General features: G+C 48.2%; 1 protein-coding gene across 4 annotated transcripts in view; it reads left to right on the plus strand.

Moving 5' to 3' along the window:
• HOOK3 (hook microtubule tethering protein 3) overlaps window positions 1-21925 on the plus strand; it is a 1476018-nt gene that overhangs the window by 1187140 nt on the left and 266953 nt on the right. For all 4 annotated transcript variants that reach the window (XM_085636641.1, XM_085636638.1, XM_085636639.1 and 1 more), the window contains one exon: window positions 7662-7696. In XM_085636641.1, coding sequence (XP_085492767.1) covers window positions 7662-7696 — 35 coding nt within the window. The remainder of the gene's footprint in view (window positions 1-7661; window positions 7697-21925) is intronic.

A 21925-nucleotide genomic window follows, 5' to 3' on the forward strand; every position in this document is an offset into this window, starting at 1 on the left:
CCTCATTACACACAGCAACATCGCTTGTTTGCACCTATGCACCCAGGCTGATGCACCTCATCCCTCCCGCCGCACCGCGCTCAATTGCAGCCCCTGTGCACCCAGGCCCACTGCTCACCTGCTGTAATTGGTTTGTGTCCAAACACGACGGCCAGGAGGGTTCACAATTCAGATGTAGTTTTGATTGCCAGGATGATGTACACTTCATGGATCCCTTTTTTTATTTCGCATTGTAATATGCGAGGTGGATGCGGCCATATCACCTGAAGCAGTGTGGAAGAACTGGGACATGTGCCGTCGTCGTTATCCTATTTATACGCAGACAAAGTGGGCTGGGCTTGCGTACGGCAGGCCAGCGTAGGGGTGTGAATAATTATTCCGGGGACCTGGGCGTTGTTCAGTTCCTGCCTGGCCAGGAAGTGTACTTATGTGTGTGTCCCTGTTGCAGTTTTGACGTCGCATAATCCGCAATTTACATTAATGTAGCATGTACAGGGAGGGCGGCAACTATCGCTAATGAGATGCTGTCCGAAAACATTGAATGGACAACATCACGTCGTTGTCAAGCTTGTGGATATGCGCAGACACTCATGTCAATGGTGTGTGGTATTATTGAAAGTGTTGCTATCGCGAAGCGCACAAATGTGAATGTGCTTGGATGGAGGGAGGATCAGCAGTGAGGCTACGTCATACACAGTAATAACGCTCATTACAGTTGAGCAATGCATGTCAAACGTGAATCTGAAAGTCTCACATATGACACACTACTATACTGGTAAAGCCTGACAACAGAGCATACTGCAACACAAATCTACACATTACTCTTTACTGTTTGTCACTTGTGATCTAGGATGTGCACTCTGCCCGTGGCTGATGATAGCCCTTCGAGCCACCAATACCCTGGCCGAAAGGCAGCACAATAATGCGCGCGCACACACACACCAGGGGCATCGTGTAACACACATTTATTTTTTGATGTAACGTTTCAGATGCATGGCTATCACACGTGGAAGGCTACTGTACAGAGCATGATTATTGATCAAGATGATCGTTGCATGTTGTGTGTACTATGAGATATGTGTACACAGCAAAAAAGTTTTCAAAAAAGCTCTGTAAGCAGAAGAGGTGTCTCATCAAACGGTGTAGAGAGAATGACTAAAATGGTTGGGGCCCTCCAACTGTTACAATGGGAAATGTTATGAACCAATCAAAAGCATTTTTTTAAGGTCACATGGCAATCGCACACCGAGCGCGCAAGGAGGCCGCACCCGACGCGATTTTGAGAAAATATATTTAGCATAATATAAGTTTCTTACAGTTAGAAATATATAAATGTGGAAAATATTTTAATTATCGCTTGCTCTCATATACACTTTAAACCTATTTAGATATAGTTTTGAGACATAAAAAATAAATGAGGGAATGGTGTACCCGGCGAGATACCATACGTCTATGATGTAACACAGGGCCTGGCAGCGTGCACTCATCGCATACGGAACGCGCAGCCGGTCCGACCCTATACGTGGATGACGTAACGTGCGTATTGATACCGCGCAGCGGTCGCATACCAAACTAGGAGCTGGCACGACCTTATACGTATATGATGTTAGGCGGGACACGGTGCTACGAAGCCGTCGGATACGAAATTCGCATCCTTAACGAGTTTCGCAATATCGTGCATAGGATTCGCGTGGTGATGGAGCTTGGTACACTACCGGTACGGGAGTCTTGTTTTCTAAAAAAAAAAAATACATACTTTTTTTTGAAGATATAAAAAATTACATAATATTTCAAATTACAGAAAAAAGGATAATAGAGCTGCAAAATATTACAAAAAAATAGAAAAAATATAGGTTTTATAAATATTAAAATATGAAATTAACATTTAAAAAACCTTAGAAATTCACTGAAAAAACCATAGGTGTCAGGGACGTTATAGTTAGTTGGACATTTGACTCATTTAAAACCAGAAAATTTGTCCGTTATAGTTAGTTGAGCTAACTATAACTCGCACGCCCGCAATGCACTGGTGATGACGTCACATATTACATCAGTCATGACATGGTCAGTGACATCACTGATGACATCTCAAATGACATCACCCACGTGATAATCTGATGCACATACTGATGGCCTGATATAAACTTTGATACACGCACTCTAAAATACAGGCTACTATTTTTTAAACCATACACACAACAATGCCAGATACTACATACCACCCACTATTTCCTAGGTCTACACTCACATCCACTCACTTATACATGCAGTTACTCATCAATACAGTACTATAATATGCACTCATACACCTATACATACATTCACAGTCCGCCACTCATCCATAGTTACACACCTAGTCAGTCATGCAAAGAATCAATCACATAGGCATTTACTCATGTATACAGTTATACACACCAACTGTGTTATTTATACACACAGCACATCACTTATTTATGCAGATACTAACACATACTTACTGTCTTATACAATCACTGATACAAGCAGACACTTTTATACACCCACTCTTCAAATAACTTACTCTCACGTATAGTCATTTATATACTCCAACACTCACATATACTGCCTTAAAACATATGTAGTTATTCACACATATACCAGTGAGACATTTATTCACTCACCAACACACCCATACACACACTAACTCACCCATACAGCCCTTTACAGATGCACTTTTTAATCCATACAACCAGTGAATCACTCACTCAGACATGTATGCTCAGTCGCACAACCCCCCACCCACCCATACAGACACTCAGGCACCCATACAGATACTCAGACAACAAATCAATAACACATATAGACACTCATGTAGCTACTCACCAACCTATGCAGCCGCTTATACACCAACTGAGACACTAATACAGACTTTCACACAGTTTAGTCACTAACCCATACATTCAGTAACACATGTTCAATCACTAACTTATACAGTCAGTCACACACCTACTAAATAATCCATTCAGGCACTTGTAAATCCAATCTTACTTCAATACACCTTGGCATAGATATATATGAAAAATATTTAAACTTTATAGAAACACACATTCACTGGATGATGTCATCAGTGATGTTATCAGTGATGTCATCAGTGATGTCACTGACCATGTCATGAGTGATTTAATATGTGACATCACCAGTGCATTGCGGGCGCGCAAGTTATAGTTAGCTCAACTAACTATAACGGGCGAATTTCTCTGGTTTTATATGAGTCAAATGTTCAACTAACTATAACGTCCCTGAAACCTATGTTTTTTTCAGTAAATTTCTAGGGTTTTTTAAATGCTAATTCCTAACTATAACGTCTCTGAAACCTATGTTTTTTTCAGTGAATATATATATATATATTGAACAATGCTGACTAATATCACTAATGTTTCACTGTTGCACAAATTTTTGTCAATACATGAATTGACATTATAAATATCAATGAGAATTGCTACATTTGCATGATTGTAACTTCATTGAATATTATATGGTTCGGACCTTGTTTGAACATAAAATTATAATGTGTACTAACTTTGAAACATTGTAAGATGGCCAATGTAAAAACAATTCCGTTGTGAATCTTTTAAGGCTTCCCTTTTGTGAATTCCATGAAAATGAATTTCTTCCCTCTTCTGTTTTGTTTACTTTAAATAATGAATTGAAACTCAGCCACACCGACATTGATAAAGGCGAACGTGCCGATACGCGTCTGTTCAGTGGTTTTAATCGTGCTGGCAATAAAATGTAGAAAAGAATCTTCCTGGTGTGCGCCTTAATTTTATGGTCGTCACGAGATCATTGTTGTGGAATATATATATCAGTATTTAATCTTCGCACCACAACTTCTCATCTGAAGGTGCTCTGGGAGTCCAATCATCCCTGTGTTAAAACTCTTCACTTATCACAGCAAAAACAAATTACTTTAGTGAATGGCCAATCCAGGTAGTATGAAGAGCTCGATCTACCAGGCTCTCGCAATGGCCCCTCAGAGTTATTTTTCATTTTCTGTATCAAACATCTCATCTGTAATCCAGGAATATAATGTACCACCTTAAAAGGATTAGCTGAAAATGACTGGACTCAAACGCAAAAGTTCTGTAAGGAAGGCACTGAGTGGTTCAATCAGAATGGAAGATCTGGTAGTTGTGTCCGTCTAAAAACACACAGAGTACCTTTAGGAATCTTGAAGCCACTACTAAACAGAAATGCTTAAGATTTTATCTAATTTATTTACTACTAAAGCAGTTCGAAGGTACATCAACTAAGAAATCGCCCTAAAAAACATGAAGATTTTGTTAGCACTTGCAAGAGACTTTAGAGCACATTTTAAGTATTTTCTCAAGTTTGGGTTCTATAGGAAGCAAATATCCCCTGCCAGCATTCAAGAAATCATCTATTTGTACTATAAAATAAGTAACTGGGATATGCTTCACATTACAAACAAACAGCTTTATTCAGAAATAAACGAAATTCTTGGACCCTGCTTACGACAGACTTGAAAGAGCTGACTGTTAACAATAGAACTTTGCTTTTACCTACCGATGGTTTAATTTTTTAATATCCTGAATAGATGTTAATATTGGTCAATGTCCGAAGCATTGTTTTTATTACATACTATGCACACAAACCTATTAACATTATTTTACCTCGGGTATGATGACACTTGCAGTGTGTTGCTTCATTTTACTTATATGCTGCTGTTTGATTGTAATTATTATTATTATTTCTACAATAAAATACTACTACTATGCTGTTTAGTGCTGTTAAGTTAAAGGTTGCTTTCACTGCTTCAACATCGTGGCTTATGTAATCATGTGTTTGCTATACATAGAACAGACATGCGTGCTTGCCCTTAGCAATGTATGTCACCTTGTGATTGAAATACTGTTGCCTAGAAAAACTTTCTTCATAAAGTTCTTCACTGCTCCTTGTAGTGCAGTTTTCAGTAGATAACCTACTGAAAATAAAATAGCGACATCATAGTTTGTAGGCTGGGCCTACCTGTTTTGCGCCATATGATTTCTAGCTCAAATACTGCAATATCCATTGCTCAGCCTGTCTTCTTCCCTTATAGCTTGTTATCTGTCCCTAGGCTTGGAGGGACTTGAGGTACAATGTAGGGGGATCAAAGGTATCCCAAGTACAATATAATTTGTTTTATTTGATTTCATATTGTATTGCACCTTCTCTAAATGGCTATTTGCAGTTTTAACATTAAGTACAGAATTAACACATTTATATCAATTGAAGAGTTGGAGAGATCACAGTACATAGATGAGATTAAATGAGAGCACGAAAAGTGCAAATTATGGGGGCAATACATTTGGATTGTCAGATTATTTCAGAGCATTTAAGGTGAGCGCACAAAGATAGCAGGAAAGGGTTAGGTGAAACACAGTTTAAGGCAGAATGATTGTGCAATATAAGGACAACGGTGTCTCCATGTTTTAGTCAATCAGCTAAATGATGACATACCCTAGAGCATTGGGTGCAGGTCAGGGAAGAGGGTGATAGATTTTCATGCTATGCGGATAAGTTAAATTAGCATGCACTCAATCTAAATCAAATCAATTTTCATAGCCTGTCTGTATTCTGAAAATCTGGAATGGATCTGTCACTCTTGGGTTTACAGTGAAAACCATTGCCCTAAGGTAAAATTTGTTTTGGAGGTACGATATGTAACACGTATTTGTACATCCATTGTGTTAGCAGCCCAGATAACACAGATCTACCCATTTTCAATTGGGAGCAGACTGTTGAGGGGGTGCCAAGTGTGTAGGGCAAATGCTGCTGTGCTTAGTATTGGGCCAGCGCTGTAAATTGGTATTCATAGGTTCCTGGCAGTCCCTAGTCATTTGCTCATAAGAGTGCATTCTACAGGAATCTCTTAAAATGTCTGTTTTAATTCCAACTCTGATAAAAGGGAGGAATTTAAACATAGACACATCTTCATGTATAGCATGGTTATTTGTGTACAGACTGAATGCAATTGGATAGATATCAGAATGCTGTCTTCCTCTATAGCAGCACTAATTGAGACTTGAGAAAGGCATGGTTAAGCAATACCCAAATGGAAGTGTGCATCTTAGTGAATTAATAATGGATGTGTTTGGGTTGGAAAACATCCTGACTGTGCCAGTTGGGCTTAACATGCCAAGGTGTTCACCGTATAGATTTTACACACTGAGTAAATTCGGCAAACACACTCGTTTTTTAATACAGGCATGTGCATCTGTCTGTTTTCTTCAACATTCCCATTTGCAAACTTCATGGAAGATTAATAATTCACTTGTAATTAGGTCCCTTTTCACATGTTGCTTTATTTAATGGGGTTATGACCTATGATTTTCTTGTAAACCTTAAAACAAAATTATTTTTCAAAATATTAACTTTTTAAGGAAGAAATAATATAAAAGGAATTTTTGTTGAGTGATTTAAAAATTTGTCACTAGGATTTGTATATATGTTTTCCAATACGAGGCAAAATCATGCTTTTCCTTTAGTATTCTGATGATGACAGCCATATAGTTTGAATAATAGTGTTGGCAGAACTATACTCTAAATAGAGCTTTTAATTAACCAAATTGGTGAGACCATTTAGATATCATTAATTTGAGCTTTTACTTTCATAATGTTGATATTCGTAAGGGGCTCGCCAATAAGTCCCAATGGCAGGTTCCATATAGTTTTTATATCTAGAAGCATTGTTTCTATTGCCAGATAGTTTGTGATCAAGTCATACCCTATCAAGCAATATATCACATTGGAGAGCAAAGGCTGACTTTATTTCAATTGCCCTTTGTGTACAACCTGAATAACTACAAACATCTGCCGGAAGAAAATCACCTCAACCAAGCAATCATGCCAAACTCAGCGCATCATATAACTGCACCATACAATAACGTTGTTAAAATTTGTCTCAGCATGCAATTTTTTATGACTATACCAATAATCCCTGTACTTGTTGAAATAATTGAAATACGATCTCTTGGATCAGGATCAGGACCTTTATTCATTAAATGGTGTGTCCATAAAAGGTTCCAAATATCAATAAATACAGGCTACATCAATGTAACTCCTCAAACGTGAGAGGTAGCCTGCCATATTTAATTACTTTGGCCTTAGCCTTCAACAAAACGTTTTCCTTACCACTAAAAAGTATAAGGAAAAATGTAGGGTATTTCCTGCCATTCCAAATGTTACATTTTTTATATGCTCCCAGAATCTGTGAGATGTATTGAATAACTTTTCCCTTTCAGAAAATCAGTCAGATCATTTGTGTCTTAGGGTGATATTGAATCCGAGTTATTAGTGGTAGTTCTGGTCATTAGTAGCTTACAAAATAATGAATGGGTTTTATTTATTACTAAATGGAATGACTTGTGATAGAATGATGAAGAATCAGTAATAAATACAATCTATATTGCATCCTTAGCGCAGAACTGGAAACTAGTGTAAATCTTCTGTCTAATGGCATATGATTTTACTACAATCTTTAGTTGTAGCATACAAGTGCAGAAAATGTATCACTGTACCCTTCCAAAATGATGGGTCATTGTTAAGTTTTTTAAGCTAATGTTTCTGGTACTTACTCTAAACAAATCTTTCATCGTGAACAGTAAATAACTTTTAATTGGCTTTCCTTTCTCTTTTAGTCGCTTCTACTGAAAAAGAAGTTGGAAGAGCACCTGTAAGTATTTTACCACAAGTGAAAATTAATTATCCCATCTATTGTATTAAACTGAGAGGTCAATATAATTGCTGAGCACAATATTTTCAAATCAGAGTGGTATCTTATGTTATATGTTAGATTGATTTGTATGGTGCAGCTTTTCACCCTTGTCGGTATCCAGGTGCTGGAGCAGCACCGTGGCTTGGAGGTGCTCGTAGTTGAACAACCAGGTCTTCTGCTTCTTGCGGAAGTTGAGGAGTGGAGTAGCAGATCTGCTGTGTTCAGGGGCTAATATTGTTGTTCTGGTCACAGATTGCGGAAGATGCATATTTAGCATCTTCCACAATCTGTATGTCTATATTTTATGTATTCTACAATTTGAAGAGCAAGAGAAAGAAATCCAGATATGTTGCATCTCACAAGGGACTTGCCACAAGCTCACTGAAACTCTTCAGAGCAGTGTATCACCAGAAGAAGAAAAATTTGATTCTTACCCCCACCGCTAGCTTCCCTAGAACTGCTCTTCTTAGTTTTCCACAATGACAGGGAAGCACAGGTGCAATATGCTTCTTCTAAGATCCCAGCCACTAACAATCGGCTACAAGCCCTTATTACTAGAGGGTAATGCTTGTATGATTGCACTTGCATGCAACTGACATTCCTGGGAAGACATTATTTTTAGTATGAATCTGCTACCAATGAAGACCAATTCAAGGCCTACTTGCAGTTGCAGGGACCACTTCACCACCAATCACCCTGACTGTTTCGATCTCCCTAAGTCAGTACTCATACCAGTAGGTCATGACCTAACATAACAATGAAAACAAGCCACAAGAATTCCTGCTACAAGCTGGCCCTCAACAATGGAATAGTATTAGGCGCTTTTCGCTATTTTGTAAACTAGAACACATAATTTGCTTTATTAGTCCTCCTTAGGTCTCCTGACAGAGTGATAAGTGTGATTCGAATAAAACAATAGAGTATTGCTGACATTGTAAATAATTTGTGACTCAGCATGTGATTTTCCCAGTCTTTGCTTTATCTTTGTTCAAGGAATGCTGTGCAAGCTGTATATCACAAGCATTTTGAATTTGTTGCTTGGTAAGAACTAGTTGCTTTGGCTCTGAATGCTTTTGAGATATATTTATGATAGTCGTCTAGCTGCAGATTCCTCACCATTAGAATGTCCACTGTCGCTGGAGCAGCCTTGAGAGCGGCACTGTCCCCTCAACTTCAAACAGAAATTGCGAGACTTCTTTCAATGTTCGGCAACATACAGCTTGCATTCCTAGATCGAATTCGGGTTCGTAAGGGCACACTTCTTGCAGGACTTGGAGTTGTGCACCAAAACCAAACACTAGAGGCACACCTCATGGGGACTTGCCACAGACATTTCCTCCTGAATCTGCTTTGGGTTTAGCTTGGACTCCGGAGCCAACTCCACACCAGTACCACAATCCCTTGCAGTCCCCACTGAGTCAACGCCAGAGGAGGACGTCGACCCCATAGTTCTGTCTCTCAAGCCCAATCTGTCTCCACCACAGATGAAATCAAACACTAGTTTTAACATTCACCCCACCACCTTCTGTCCTTGCAAGGAAGCTTGCTTTGCCAAGGTGACTAGAAGGGCAGACAAAGTCTTAGATTTATAACTGTCCTAAGTTGAAGTAAAGGCTAACGTCGTCACAGTGGTTCTGAAACCTGGACAGTACTCATCAGAACCTCTACTGCCATTCAACGAGGCCCTAACTTGACACTCTCATGGGCATGTGGTCTTAACATTGTTCTTGTCCACCAGTTAACAGATACATTGCCATAGACCAGCTTCTTGTGACTGTCTTTTTCACGCAGCATCCTGCTCTGCAGATCCTGATGGTTCTGGCCTCCCCCAACAGAGTTAACCCCAATTTCTTTCCTACGGTCCCTCCAGACAGGGAGTCAAACAATGGAGGTGTTTGGGAAGAAGATGTTTTCCTGTAACAGCCTCGCCCCTGGGACAGTCAATGTCAGATCCTTACTGGGACTATACTCCCATGCTTTATGGGACTTAATAGCTGAAATATTATTTGCAGTCCCAGAGTAATTCAGAGCCAATTTGACACATACCGTTTAGAGCGACCAAGATGGTGCAAAGTAAGTCGTCGGGATTGGTTTGGCATACTTCCTGGGCTGTCAGCACTAGCCTGGTGCTCTGGTTCCATGTACGGATGAAATCCACTAGCTTTTCAGATGACATTCAAACTTCACTCATCGACATGCCAATTGAATGAATAAAGTTAAATTTATAAAGCGCATTGAGCAAAAGGAGTCTAAGCGCTAGCACCGTAAGAGCTACCGAGACGAAATACAAAGGAAAATAACCTTACACATCATTACGGTTTAGAAAAGAGCCACGTTTTTAATTGCTTATGAAAAGCTGCATAAGCATCCAAACTTGCAATACGGGTAGGCAGAAAGTTCCAAAATTTAGCTGCTACCCCTGAAAAAGTGCACCCACCCCATCTGACCGTACGAAAACTGGGAATATTCATCTTCATAGATGAGGATCTCAGCTGTCTCTTAGGCATGTACCAATTAAAAGCAGTTCTCAGGGGCTTAGGTCCCTAAAGATGGAGTGCAAAATGGACTGTGCAAAGAGCTTTAAAAGTCATACACTTCCTAACAGGTAGCCAATGAAAGGAACACACCCCCACCTTAACTGAGAGATGTTTGGGGACATCCAGTATCAACCGGGCTGCCGCATTTTTGATCTGTAATTTATCGAGCGAGGACTTGTTGGTATTTAAATATAGAGCATTGCAATAGTTGTGACGTAATAAGCGCTATAACCACTGCAATTCTGAGTTCAGCCAGAACAAAAGGGGAAGGTCTTCTTCAAAATCTTGAAAATGAAGGTGCAAGAGCTTACTGTCCCTTTGACCTGAGAGTCAAATGTCATGGTGTAATCAAAAATCAACCCTAGATCTTTTGCAGCAGCTCCTGGGGTGGGTAATGGACCAGGTAAGGGGCTACGTGTCTCTGCCCACCAACGCTCTGACCACACTGAGTTTTGTGCTCCAAAGACCAAAATCAAAGTCTTTTTTTGGTGTTAGTTTTAAGCCAATTTGCCTTCATCCAGATGCATATTTTCATCATACAAGAGTTGAACTTGTCTGCCACTAGTGACATATTATCAGAAATAGATGTGGGTGTCATCTGCATAAGACAACACCTGGAAACCAAAGAATCGCACCAGTTTTTCCAAGGGAGCCACATAAAGATTAAACAATGTGGGTCTTAGGGAGGAACCCTGTGGATCTTCACATGGGAGCTGGAAAGGTTCTGCCCTATAATCCCTGAAACTGACTCTATGGGTGCTATTTATCGGAAAGGATCCATCCCAGGAGGTCTAAGTCAATATCCCTGAATCCCGCTTGATGCAGTCTTTGCCCCAGTTGGGATGGAGATATCCTATCAAAGGCGCTGACTGGTCCAACATTACTAGGATAGCCACACCTCCCTGATCCATCTGGCAACAAATGGAATCTTTTGAGGTGACTAGTGCCAATTCTGTGCTGTGGCCTCTTCAGAATCTATTCTGTGATGGGTCCCCATGATCTTGTACGATTGTATACTTGATGATCTTGTATGATTGTATACTTGGCTAGTTCTTGATTCATCTTTTTTTCTGAAAGAGACCATTAGTTATGGATTCCTTACCTTAGAATTACCCCCATGCGTCAGACTGGATCCGGAGAATTTATTCCTCAGCAGTACTCCTGCGCGTCAGTAGGTGGCGTCTGTCAACTCTGCTTTAATTGTTGGCGTCGTGATCGCCCGAATGACGTTGCAGTATCTACTTAGACGCCGCCCCTCCGCACTGACGTCTGTTCTTTCTTTTTCCGCGCCAGCCAGCGAAGATCCGGAGAGAGCAGTACCTCTAGTTAGTCACTTTTTGACTGTTTTTTTTCGGCTTTTTGTTGACCTCTTTTTTGAGTCGTTCGACTCCTGGTGCACAGGGATGTCACATCGGCGTGCCGGCTTCAAACCTTGTGACTCCTGTCACAAGTTGATGTTGTTTAAAGATCAGCAGCTTGGGTGCCTTTGGTGCTTGGACCCCGACCTGAAGTTGTGCTCTGACTGGCCATGAATCCGAAGTCTTTGTGGGAGCGGTCCGGAAAGCTTCTGGAGGCCTTACAGTCGGCTCCATGCCGATGGAGGTCCTGGTAGAGAAGAAGGTCACGGGACCAGTCGCGGTGTCACCACCATCACTCCTCGTCGAAGCCTTCGTCTTCTGGTAAGTCGAAGCACAAAAAGAAGGTGAAGAAGCACCATCGCTGTTCGCTTTCTCCCCGTCCGTCGGCCGATGCGACGCAGGATGCGGAAGGTAATTGGGTCGGCTCCGAGCTTCCAACCCTTCCCATGAGCCGGAGCGACCTCTGCCCAACTTTGTAGTTTTCACAAAGCCCTCCACCCCATCTTTGGCCAGCCCGACTCTGCCGGCGCGCCTTTGGGCCCTGCAGACTCAGCTGGGGGTTCTAGGCCTTCGATGTCGGTCTACTTTACGACACTTCCGGTGCCGAATCCATTGGTGACACCTCCGCCCCCTCCGACGCTGGTCCCCTGGACACGGAACCGGACCTGCTTCGAACGACCCAGTACCGGCGCCGACTGGTACTTCTGTACCTCTGTTCTACCCCAGTGTTCCCTATCGCCCTGAGTGCCAACCAGAGGAGGGTGAGGAGAACTGGGAGGGGTCTGTGGACCCTCTGGCAGACCAGTTGGAAGAACCAGACTGGAGAGAGGAGTTGGTTGAGGCCAGTGGTCTAGACACTTCTCCAGAACTTGGCATGCTTTCCCTCCTACTGTGGCTACTGAGGAAGGAGCCTCTTACGCTGTGGTGTTGTGTAGGGCGGCTGAGGCCTTGAACCTTGAGGTTCCTACGGTGGCGGTTAGGACTTACCTCCTGACCGAGGTTTTTCAACCGGCAGCGGCCTCTTCGGAGCCCCTGCTGCCTTTCAGTGAGGCCCTCACGGACAGCTTTCTGGGCACTTGGTCCAAGCCCAGCACAGGGGCCCCTGTGGCTAGGTTGCCCGACGCCACCACCTGGCCCCAGGCGACCCCATTTACCTCTCCCGCCACCCTACCCCCGAGAGATTGGTGGTCTAAGCCTCAACTTTCAAGGACACGGTCCCTACTGCTCCACATGATAGGGAATCTGGATCACCTTGGGAAGATGATGTTTTCTTCTGCCAGCTAAGGACTGCGGTCAGTGAACACCGCATGTCTCTTGGGTCGTTACACCCACTCTGTGTGGGATACGGTCGCGTAGGTGCTGCCACAGTGCCCAGAGGAGGCCCGGGTCGTTCTCTCCCGTGCAGTGGCTGAGGGTAGAGATGCAGCTAAGTTCGCCATATGATGTGGGCTGGACACTGCCGATTCGCTAGGCATGACGATTTCAACGTTGGTAATCCTGAGACACTACGCCTGGCTGAGGTCCACTGGCTTCTCGTGATGTCCAATCCACTCTTTTGGACATGCCGTTTGATGGCCGTCACCTGTTTGGCGACAAAGCGGACAACGCGCTTGAGCGCTTTAAGGATTCCAGGGCTACGGCCAGGTCATTGGGCCTCACTACCACCTCTCGCCCTGTGCAGTCTGCTTTTCGCCCCTTGCCTGGCTATCGAAGCAGTGCCCCGCCACGTTCCACCCAGAGCCACAGGCCTGCGCAAGCTACCCCCATCTACGGGCGCGGGGACATTCAGCAACCTCCAAACCTTCCTAATCCGACTTTTCAGGGCCACCATTTGCCAGTGGGTGGCAGGATTCACCATCACATCCCCCACTGGCACAACATCGCGTTGGACAGGTGGGTTTTGCAGATAGTCCGAAGGGGCTAATCCCTCCCCTTCAAGACTGCCCCTCCCTCCATGCCACCTGTTTTCCATCGCATGTCCGAGGATCACTTGGCCCTTCTCCATCAGGAAGTTGCGGCTCTCTTGGCCAAGGGAGCCATCAAGCGAGTCCCTGTGCCAGAAGTAGGTTTTGGTTGTTATTCCCACTACTTCCTGGTGCCCAAGATAGACAAATGTCTGCTTCCTATCTTGGATCTCAGGGACGTCAACCGCTTTCTCCGGAAGAAGTTCAAAATGTTGACATTGGCTCAGGTCCTGTGTGCCCTCGACCCCGGGTACTAGATGGTAGCATTGGACTTGCAGGACGCCTATTTTTACATTCCCGTCCTGCCTGCCAATTGGCGTTACCTACGGTTCACTGTAGGCTGCAAGCATTATCTGATGGAGACGTCTAGCCGCAGATTCCTTAACTTCGAGTATCCACAGGCGTCAGACTGGTCCGGAAAATTTTGTGCAGCGCCGACATCAGTTTTCTTCTTTTCCGCGTCACGACGCGGACCCTGGAAACCAGCAGTTCCTGGCCTGGTTTTGGGCCTTCTCGGCACCGTTGGTGTCGTACCGGAACGGTGTGCAATGCCCTCCGGGTTCAAAACCTGTGAGGCCTCTGCACGTCAGATGTCAGGCACTGACCCGCACCTTATTTGCATGTGGTGCCTTGGTGTGCACCACGATTCCAAACAATGCGGCGACTGTCAACAGATGAAGCCGAAGTCCACACGGGAACGCCATATGAAGTTGGCCGCATGGCTGTCCGGCCCAGTTTCACACGACGCCGCTCTCCCTCTCCAGAGGGAGCTCGTTCCCGAGGCCGCTCCCGCGACTGGAGCCCTAAAAAAGGTAAGCGGAGCCACAAGCGTCCACTGAGGTCCACCTCTCGTAGGCGTGCCGCTGGCGCCCATTCCTCTCAAAAGTGGTCCGCTACGGGCGCCCGGAGGTCACCTCCTCCATACCCTCCTTTTCCAGGAGTCGGAGCGACGCGCGCCCAAATGGAGGCCTACTCCCGGGCTTTTCAGGCCTACTTTGAGTCCCCCTCTCTCCCTTGCGCGCTTTCGGGCCCCACAGAGGCGGAGGGTACTCTGGCCGGGCCCTCGTCGGCGGATCCTTCCCCGACCAGGGTTGTGTGCACCAACTCCGGAGCCGAGGTGACGACATTGGGCCGTGGCCCAGACCGTCCTGGTCGCTCTAGCACACTCTGCCAGTCAGCGCATAGCCCTGGGCTGGAGCGGCGTCAGCGGGCTCGACACCAGGCTCAGACCGCCAGTCAACGCATAGCCCTGTGTGCCTTCCTTCGCAGACGGCAGAAGCGGTGTAGGCAACGCCCGGCTCAGAACCGGGCCCACGTCGGACCCAATGATAGGCTCGACGTCCAATCCCACACCAAGCTCTAAGTCTGATCCCACGTTGGGGGCAACGCATCATCCGACATCGAGGTAGCGTCCATTGTGGAGGCCGTCGATGTTCAGTCGACTCCAGCACAGTGCCCGCTGACGCTGCTGTCGACGCATCCCTCGCTGCTGGTGTTCATCCGTTTATCGACACCAGCGTCCATGCCTGGGGTTGACCTCCCTCCGGATTCCTCGTTTCTGTCCCCTCAGCGGGGTCGGGCGACTCCGGTGTCCACTACAGCCTTTTCGGAGGCTGCTGCTGCTTCCCCTGGTCGGGGGCCACTGGTTCAGGTCCCTAGTGTGGCATGGCCTTCAGGTCGTTCCCCAGCCCCGCTCTTTATAGCAACTGGGAGTGTAAGTCTCCTATAGACGGCCTCTTGTCCCCTCCTAGGGTGACGACTGAGCTAGGGGCAGCCTATGTGCGTACTATCAACTGGGCTGCTGCTATCCTCGGCTTTCAGCCTCCTGTGGTACCCCTCCTCTCCGATCCCTTAATGGATCTGCTCCATCTCGGGCCCATTACCGTGGAGCCCTTGCTACCCCTTGGGGGTGCTTTATTAGATGCCCGGCGTGGCACGTGGGTACGACCCTCTTCCGGAGCCCAAGTTGATCGGGCCATTGCTGGTAGACACCGTCCTGCCCCGGGGGATCCACTTTGCCTGTCCCTCCACCCTGCCACTCAGGGCCTGGTAATTCAGATGGCCTTTGGGTTGCAGGACTCCTCCACTTTGCCCTTGTTTCCTCCCACCCGGGAATCCAGGTGGCTGGATGCATGTGGAAGACAGCTTTTTGCTTCTTCTAGCACGGCCATCCGCGCTTTAGACGCTACATGCGTGTTTGCACGTGCGTCCTCTGCACTCTGGGGCTCTGTGGCTAACCTTCTCCCTTCCCTTCCAGAGGAATTGCGCCCTGAGTTACTCTGTCTTGTTCTTCACGACAAGGAAATGGCTAGTTTTACAATACGCTCCTCCCTGGATACTACAGACTGTGGGCCGTGGTCTTGCACGGTCGGTGGCTTTGCGCCGTCATGCCTGGTTGCGTGACAGTCGCTTCCCTGATAATATTCGGGAGAGCCTCCAAGACATGGCGTTAAATGGAATAGACCTTTTTGGGTCCCACGCTGACTCTACGATCTCCTGGCTTCTGTCAGGGCTACCGTAATTCTGCCGTGCCACTGACTGCTTGACTTTTCTTCTTCTTTGCGGTCTTCCTTTACGTATCAGTTTTTATCAGAGGCAGGTTGGTGCCTCTGTATTGTCTGTATAGCCGTATGGCTGGGTTGTTTTTGTTTCAAGTCCTCTGACTGTCTGTTTTTCCAAGAGGGACCCCCTTCTAGGCAGGGGTTGACCCTTGCCCTATATGGGCTATAGGTGGGTGGCAGGTGTCTGCCTTTGCCTTTGTATGCTCCTGTGGAGTTTTCATTATGGGTCTCCCTCTGGACCTCATATACCTCCTTTTACTGCGTCCCGCAGGGTCGCCTCACTCTTTGCTGTGTGGTATCTACCTCGCATAGCCTGGCATCTTGCTTGTCCTCTCGTCCGTCTTTTGGTGCCAGCCCCTTCTGGGTTGTTCTCCCAAGTAGGGAGTTGCCGTGGACCTCTCTGTGTTAGGTTATGGTCTTTTGGCTTATTCCCCAACAGTTTTCTCCACATCCCCGCTGCTTTCGCGCAGGGATTTCTACATTCCACTAGCATTCTTGAATGTGGTGGACTCGTGGAGACGGTTCTCCTTGAACCCCGCTCTTCCTGGTGTCTAGGACCCGTGAGTTGGTCCTAAGTACTCCCTTGTTAGGCTCGTCTTTTCTTCTAAATTGTCCTGCGAGGGGATTGTTCTCTCTCTTCCGGACTGCCGGCTGACGTTGCTTGTAGCATGGCCTAGTTCCACTTTCTGTGTAACTGCGGGTACTTTTGAGCGTACCCTAGTGCCTAGGTTTGGCTGGGTTTCAGCATCTTCTTGAGGCTGTTTCTGCATCATGTTCTTCCTCATGGCTCGTGCGGCCTGTTGCCTTCTTGCTATTGGGCGCATCTCAGCTGTTCTGCTGTCTTGCTTCCTGGTGTTCCTCCTAGCCGCATATGAGCGTCTTTCGGGCTGTGTAGGGGCATTCTTTCAATGCTCTCCACATGTCTGACTGGCAAGTGTTTCCGCAGTCCCCTTCCTCTGTGGTACAAGTGAGGGCGCTACGCGTTCTCTCCACAATACCACTTACCAGTCCTTTGGGTTGGCTTGTCGACTGCCGCATCCTGTGATTGTTTCGCGCCATAAGGTTCAGTTCTTCATCCTGCGAGGTGCTTAACTGTCTTTTCACACCAGTTTCTTTGCTGGGTGTGTTTTTCTCCCATGTTGGCCCGTGATGGGCATGGGTCAGTATCCTGCTGCCTTCGTATCTTTATGGGAGCAGGTTTAACAGTGTTTAACGCTGTTCAAGCTATTTAGCTGGGGCTAGCTCTGGCTTCTTGTCGACACCTTGGATATTGTGAATCCTTCATGCCTCTTGGTCATCTTTCGAAGTTCGGCATTTTTTTAATCAGGCACAAGCATTCTGGGTTGGTGTTTTCCTTCTCTCATCCCCTCTACATGTGGGGGTTTTTGTGTTATTCTGGATGGGCTGTGGTGCCCTTGCCTCCCCTTGATTCCCTGCTCTCTTCAGGGTTTAGGGGTCTGGTGGTTGGCTGCGCTGTCACTTCTGTCCCCACTGTGTTTCGCCCTTTGGTTGACAACACTCTTTTGGTCATGTTATTGACGTCTGGGTTCTCTCTGGACCTTCGTGGGGTTCAGTCGCTGTCCCGCCTCCTCTAAGGGTATGGCTTTGGTATCTATTCTAAGTTAAGGAATCTGGGGCTAGAAGTTTCTATCAGATGAACAAGTTACTTACCTTCGGTAATGATGTATCTGAAAGAAACACGTTGGTTAGATTCCTCACCTTAGAATATCCCCAGGCGTCAGGCTGGATCCGGAAAGATTTTTTGTCAGCAACACCCTTGCGCATCGCTAGGCGTCGTCTGCGGCTCCGCGTTCGTCGTCGTGCGCCGGGATGATGTCGTCGGAGTACTTAGACGCCGCCCTTGCGCGCTGATGTCAGTTCTTCTTTTTTCCGCGCCAGACAGCGCCAATCCGGGAAGAGCATACCCTTTTAGTCATTTTTTGACTAAACTTTTTGGAAACTTTTGGTCTATTCTCGTCGACTCGACTCTGGTGCCGGTAGGATGCCTGGTTTTAAACCTAGTGACTCCTGTCATCGACTGATGTCGGTTACGGACCTCCACCGCCGGTGCCTCTACTGCCTTGGGGCCGACCACGATGCAGAGTCATGCCTCGGCTGCCAGGCCTCGACTTCGAAGGCTAGGCAGGAGCGGTCCCGCAACCTACTTGAGCTCCGGCAGTCTGCTCCGCGCCGTTCACGGTCCCGGTCGAGGAGGAGGTCGAGAGACCGGTTGCGGAGCCGCAGCCATCACCACTCGTCTGGTTCCAAGTCTTCGGGTAAGTCGAAGCATAGTAAGAAGTCCATGAGGCGACATCGCTCTTCGGGCTCCCCTCGCCAGTCGCGCGACTCGGCTGAGGGTTCGGGTGGTACCACCCACGCGGCTCCGTCGGAGCCACAGGAGTTGCGTCCGTCCCCATACCAGCTGGTCCCTGGGACTGACGCGACTCTGGCGGATATCAGTGCCTTCCTCTCTGCCATGAGGGGCCTGGCTCCGCCGTTGACGCCTGCCGGCTCGCCTTCGGGCCCCGCGGGCTCGACTGGGAGGCCTAGCAGGCCGGCGGCTCCGGCCTCCGGCGCCGTCGTCGACTCTGGTCCCGACACCGCAGGTCCCCCACCCCCAGCGGCGCCTTCGGACGAAGCCGTTCCCCGGTTCAGTCCCGGTCCGGGCCTGGCGTCGTAGCGGCGCCGCACCCAACGCCGATGGGTGGCAATTTCATCTTCCCCCCGGCTCCGATCATTTCACCTGTCTACCAGGAATCGGATGACGGTGACGACTGGGAGGGGACTGATGACCCTCTGGCCCGGCAGGGCCAGTTATCACAGGACTGGGCAGACGAGCTGGGGGATGCCAGTGGTCTTGACACCTCCCCTGACACTGGCTTCATCTCTATTCCGACCGTGGCTTCGGAGGAAGGTGCTGCATTTTCTGTGGTGCTGCGCAAGGCGGCCGAAGCCCTTGGGCTGGAGCTACCCACTGTGGCCGTGAGGACTAACCTCCTCACAGAAGTGCTCCAACCGTCAGCAAGCTCCTCGGAGCCTCTGCTGCAGTTTAATGAAGCACTAGTGGACGTTCTGAAGGGCACCTGGTCCAAGCCCTCCACAGTACCTCCTGTGGACCGGAACGTGGCCCGGCACCACCGCCCTGGTCCGGCCGACCCCAGTTTTCTGTCCATGCACCCCACGCCTGAGAGCCTGGTTAGCCAGGCCTCTACTTCCCAGACCTCCTTCCCGTCCGCTCCCCCAGATCGGGAATCCAAGAGACTGGAACAGTTTGGTAAGAAGCTGTTCTCCTCTCTTAGTTTGGGATTGCGGTCTATTAACACCGCTTGTCTTTTGGACCGTTACTCCCACTCTCTGTGGGATACGGTGGAGGACGTGCTGCCCCAGTGTCCGGAGGAGGCCCGGACACGGCTTTCCCAGGCTCTTGCCGAGGGGCGGGATGCAGCGTGGCATGCAATCCGATGTGGACTGGACACTACGGACTCGCTGGGTTGGGCAATGTCTACCACGGTGGCGCTTCGTCGCCACGCCTGGCTGCGGTCCACGAGTTTTTCTGGGGATGTCCAGAGCACCCTCATGGACATGCCCTTCGATGGCAGTCTCCTTTTTGGCGACAAAGCGGATAGTGCGCTGGAGCGCTTTAAGGACTCCAGGGCTACGGCCAAGTCCTTGGGCCTCTCGGCACCGCGCCCGCAAACTTCCGCTTTTCGCCCCTTTCGTGGCCAAGGAAGGGGTACACCCTCACGTCCGCCTAGCCACAGGCTGCAGAACCAACCTCCACACGGACGTGGATTCCATCCGAGACGGTACAGGGGGACAACGTGCCAGTCCGTCCACATCTACCCCAGCAGCATCCGCCTCAAAGCCCTCCTAGTCCGTGCTTTCAGGCCCATTCAACGCCAGTGGGAGGCAGAGTTCGCCATCACCTGCTCCACTGGCGTTCCATGACGTCGGACAGGTGGGTGCTGCAAATCGTCTGAAGGGGCTACTCCCTCCCCTTCGAGGCGACCCCTCCAGCCATGCCACCGCAGTGCCACAGAATTTCGGGGGATCACTTGCAACTTATGCAGGAGGAAGTTACGGCCCTCTTGGCCAAGGGGGCCATCGAGCGCATTCCTGGTCCAGAAGTAGGTCGTGGTTGTTATTCCCACTACTTTCTGGTTCCCAAGAAGGGCAAAGGGGGCCTCTGCCCTACCTTGGACCTCAGGAGCGTCAACAACTTCCTCTGGAGGGAGAAGTTTAAGATGTTCACTGTAGCTCAGCTTCTGACTGCCCTAGACCCTGGAGACTGGATGATAGCGTTGGACTTGCAGGACAAATACTTCCACATCCCCGTCCTGCCAGCCCACCGGTGTTACCTGCGATTCACTGTGGGCCAGGAGCATTTTCAGTTTACCGTGCTCCCCTTCGGCCTCACCAGTCCCCCATGGGTGTTCACGAAAGTGATGGCGGTTGTCGCAGCTTATCTGCGCAGATCAGGGTTTTCAGTCTTCCCCTATCTCGATGACCGGTTGTTGAAGGCTGGCTCGCCCCATGCAGTCGTCTCCCACCTCCAGACTACGGCAGACCTCTTGCATTCGCTGGGTTTCTCCATCAACGTGCCGAAGTCGCATCGGAGTCCCTCCAAGCAGCTCCTCTTCATCGGAGCGGTTCTGGACTCTGCGCAGTTCCGGGCCGGGATATTCAGGCTCTGATTCCCATCTTTCGGCCTCCATCCTGGGTTTCGGTCAGGTTGGTGCTGCGGCTTCTCGGTTTTATGGCATCCTGTTGGTGCATCACGCCAGGTGATGAATACGGGCTCTGTAGTGGGACCTGAAGTTTCAGTGGGCCCAGCATCGGGGCAACCTGTCCAACCACGTCCTGATCTCGAAGGGCACTGCGAGACAGTTGCAGTGGTGGCTCACGGATCGCAATTGGGTCAGTGGCAGATCTTTCTCCCTACCCCAACCGGAGCACATAGTGGTGATGGATGAGTCTCTCCTAGGCTGGGGAGGCCACATGGGAGAGGCGGAGATCAGAGGCCTCTGGTCATCGGCAGATTCCCGGCTCCATATCAACCTTCTGGAGCTGAGGGCGATCCGGCTTGCACTGAAGGCATTCTTTCCCTCTGTCCGGGGCAGTGTCGTGCAGGTGTTCACGGACAACACCACCGCCATGTGGTATTGCAACAAACAAGGCGGGGTGGGGTCGTGTACCCTTTGTCAGGAGGCTCTGCGCCTCTGGACATGGCTGGAACATCAGGGCATCACCCTGGTGGTTAAACATCTGGCAGGCTCTCTGAACACGAGAGCAGACGAACTCAGCCGCCGGTGCATGATGGATCACGAATGGCGTCTACACTCTGACGTGGCGCAAGGCCTCTTTCGGCAGTGGGGAGAGCCTTGGTTAGATCTATTCGCCACCGAAGAGAACGCGCAATGTCAGCAGTTCTGCGCGTTGGAGCTTCCAAGGCGGCACTCGCTTGGGGACGCCTTTCGTCGCGAGTGGAGTTGCAGTCTGTTGTACGCCTTTCTGCCTATACCACTTCTGCCCAGAGTGCTGAAGAAGATCAAGCGCGACCGGGCCCAAGTCATCTTGGTGGCTCCGGATTGGGCACGAAGATTCTGGTATCCCGAGCTACTCAGTCTGTCGATCGATCCCCCGATACGACTGCCTCTTCAGGAGGACCTTCTGTCGCAGCAGCAGGGGATTGTCCTCCGCCCGAACCTGTCCAGCCTCCACCTCCATGCGTGGAGATTGAGCGGCGGCAGTTGATGCCATTTGACTT

This window comes from Triturus cristatus, chromosome 2_1 (assembly GCF_964204655.1).
Source record: "Triturus cristatus chromosome 2_1, aTriCri1.1, whole genome shotgun sequence".
NCBI classification, from domain to species: domain Eukaryota; kingdom Metazoa; phylum Chordata; class Amphibia; order Caudata; family Salamandridae; genus Triturus; species Triturus cristatus.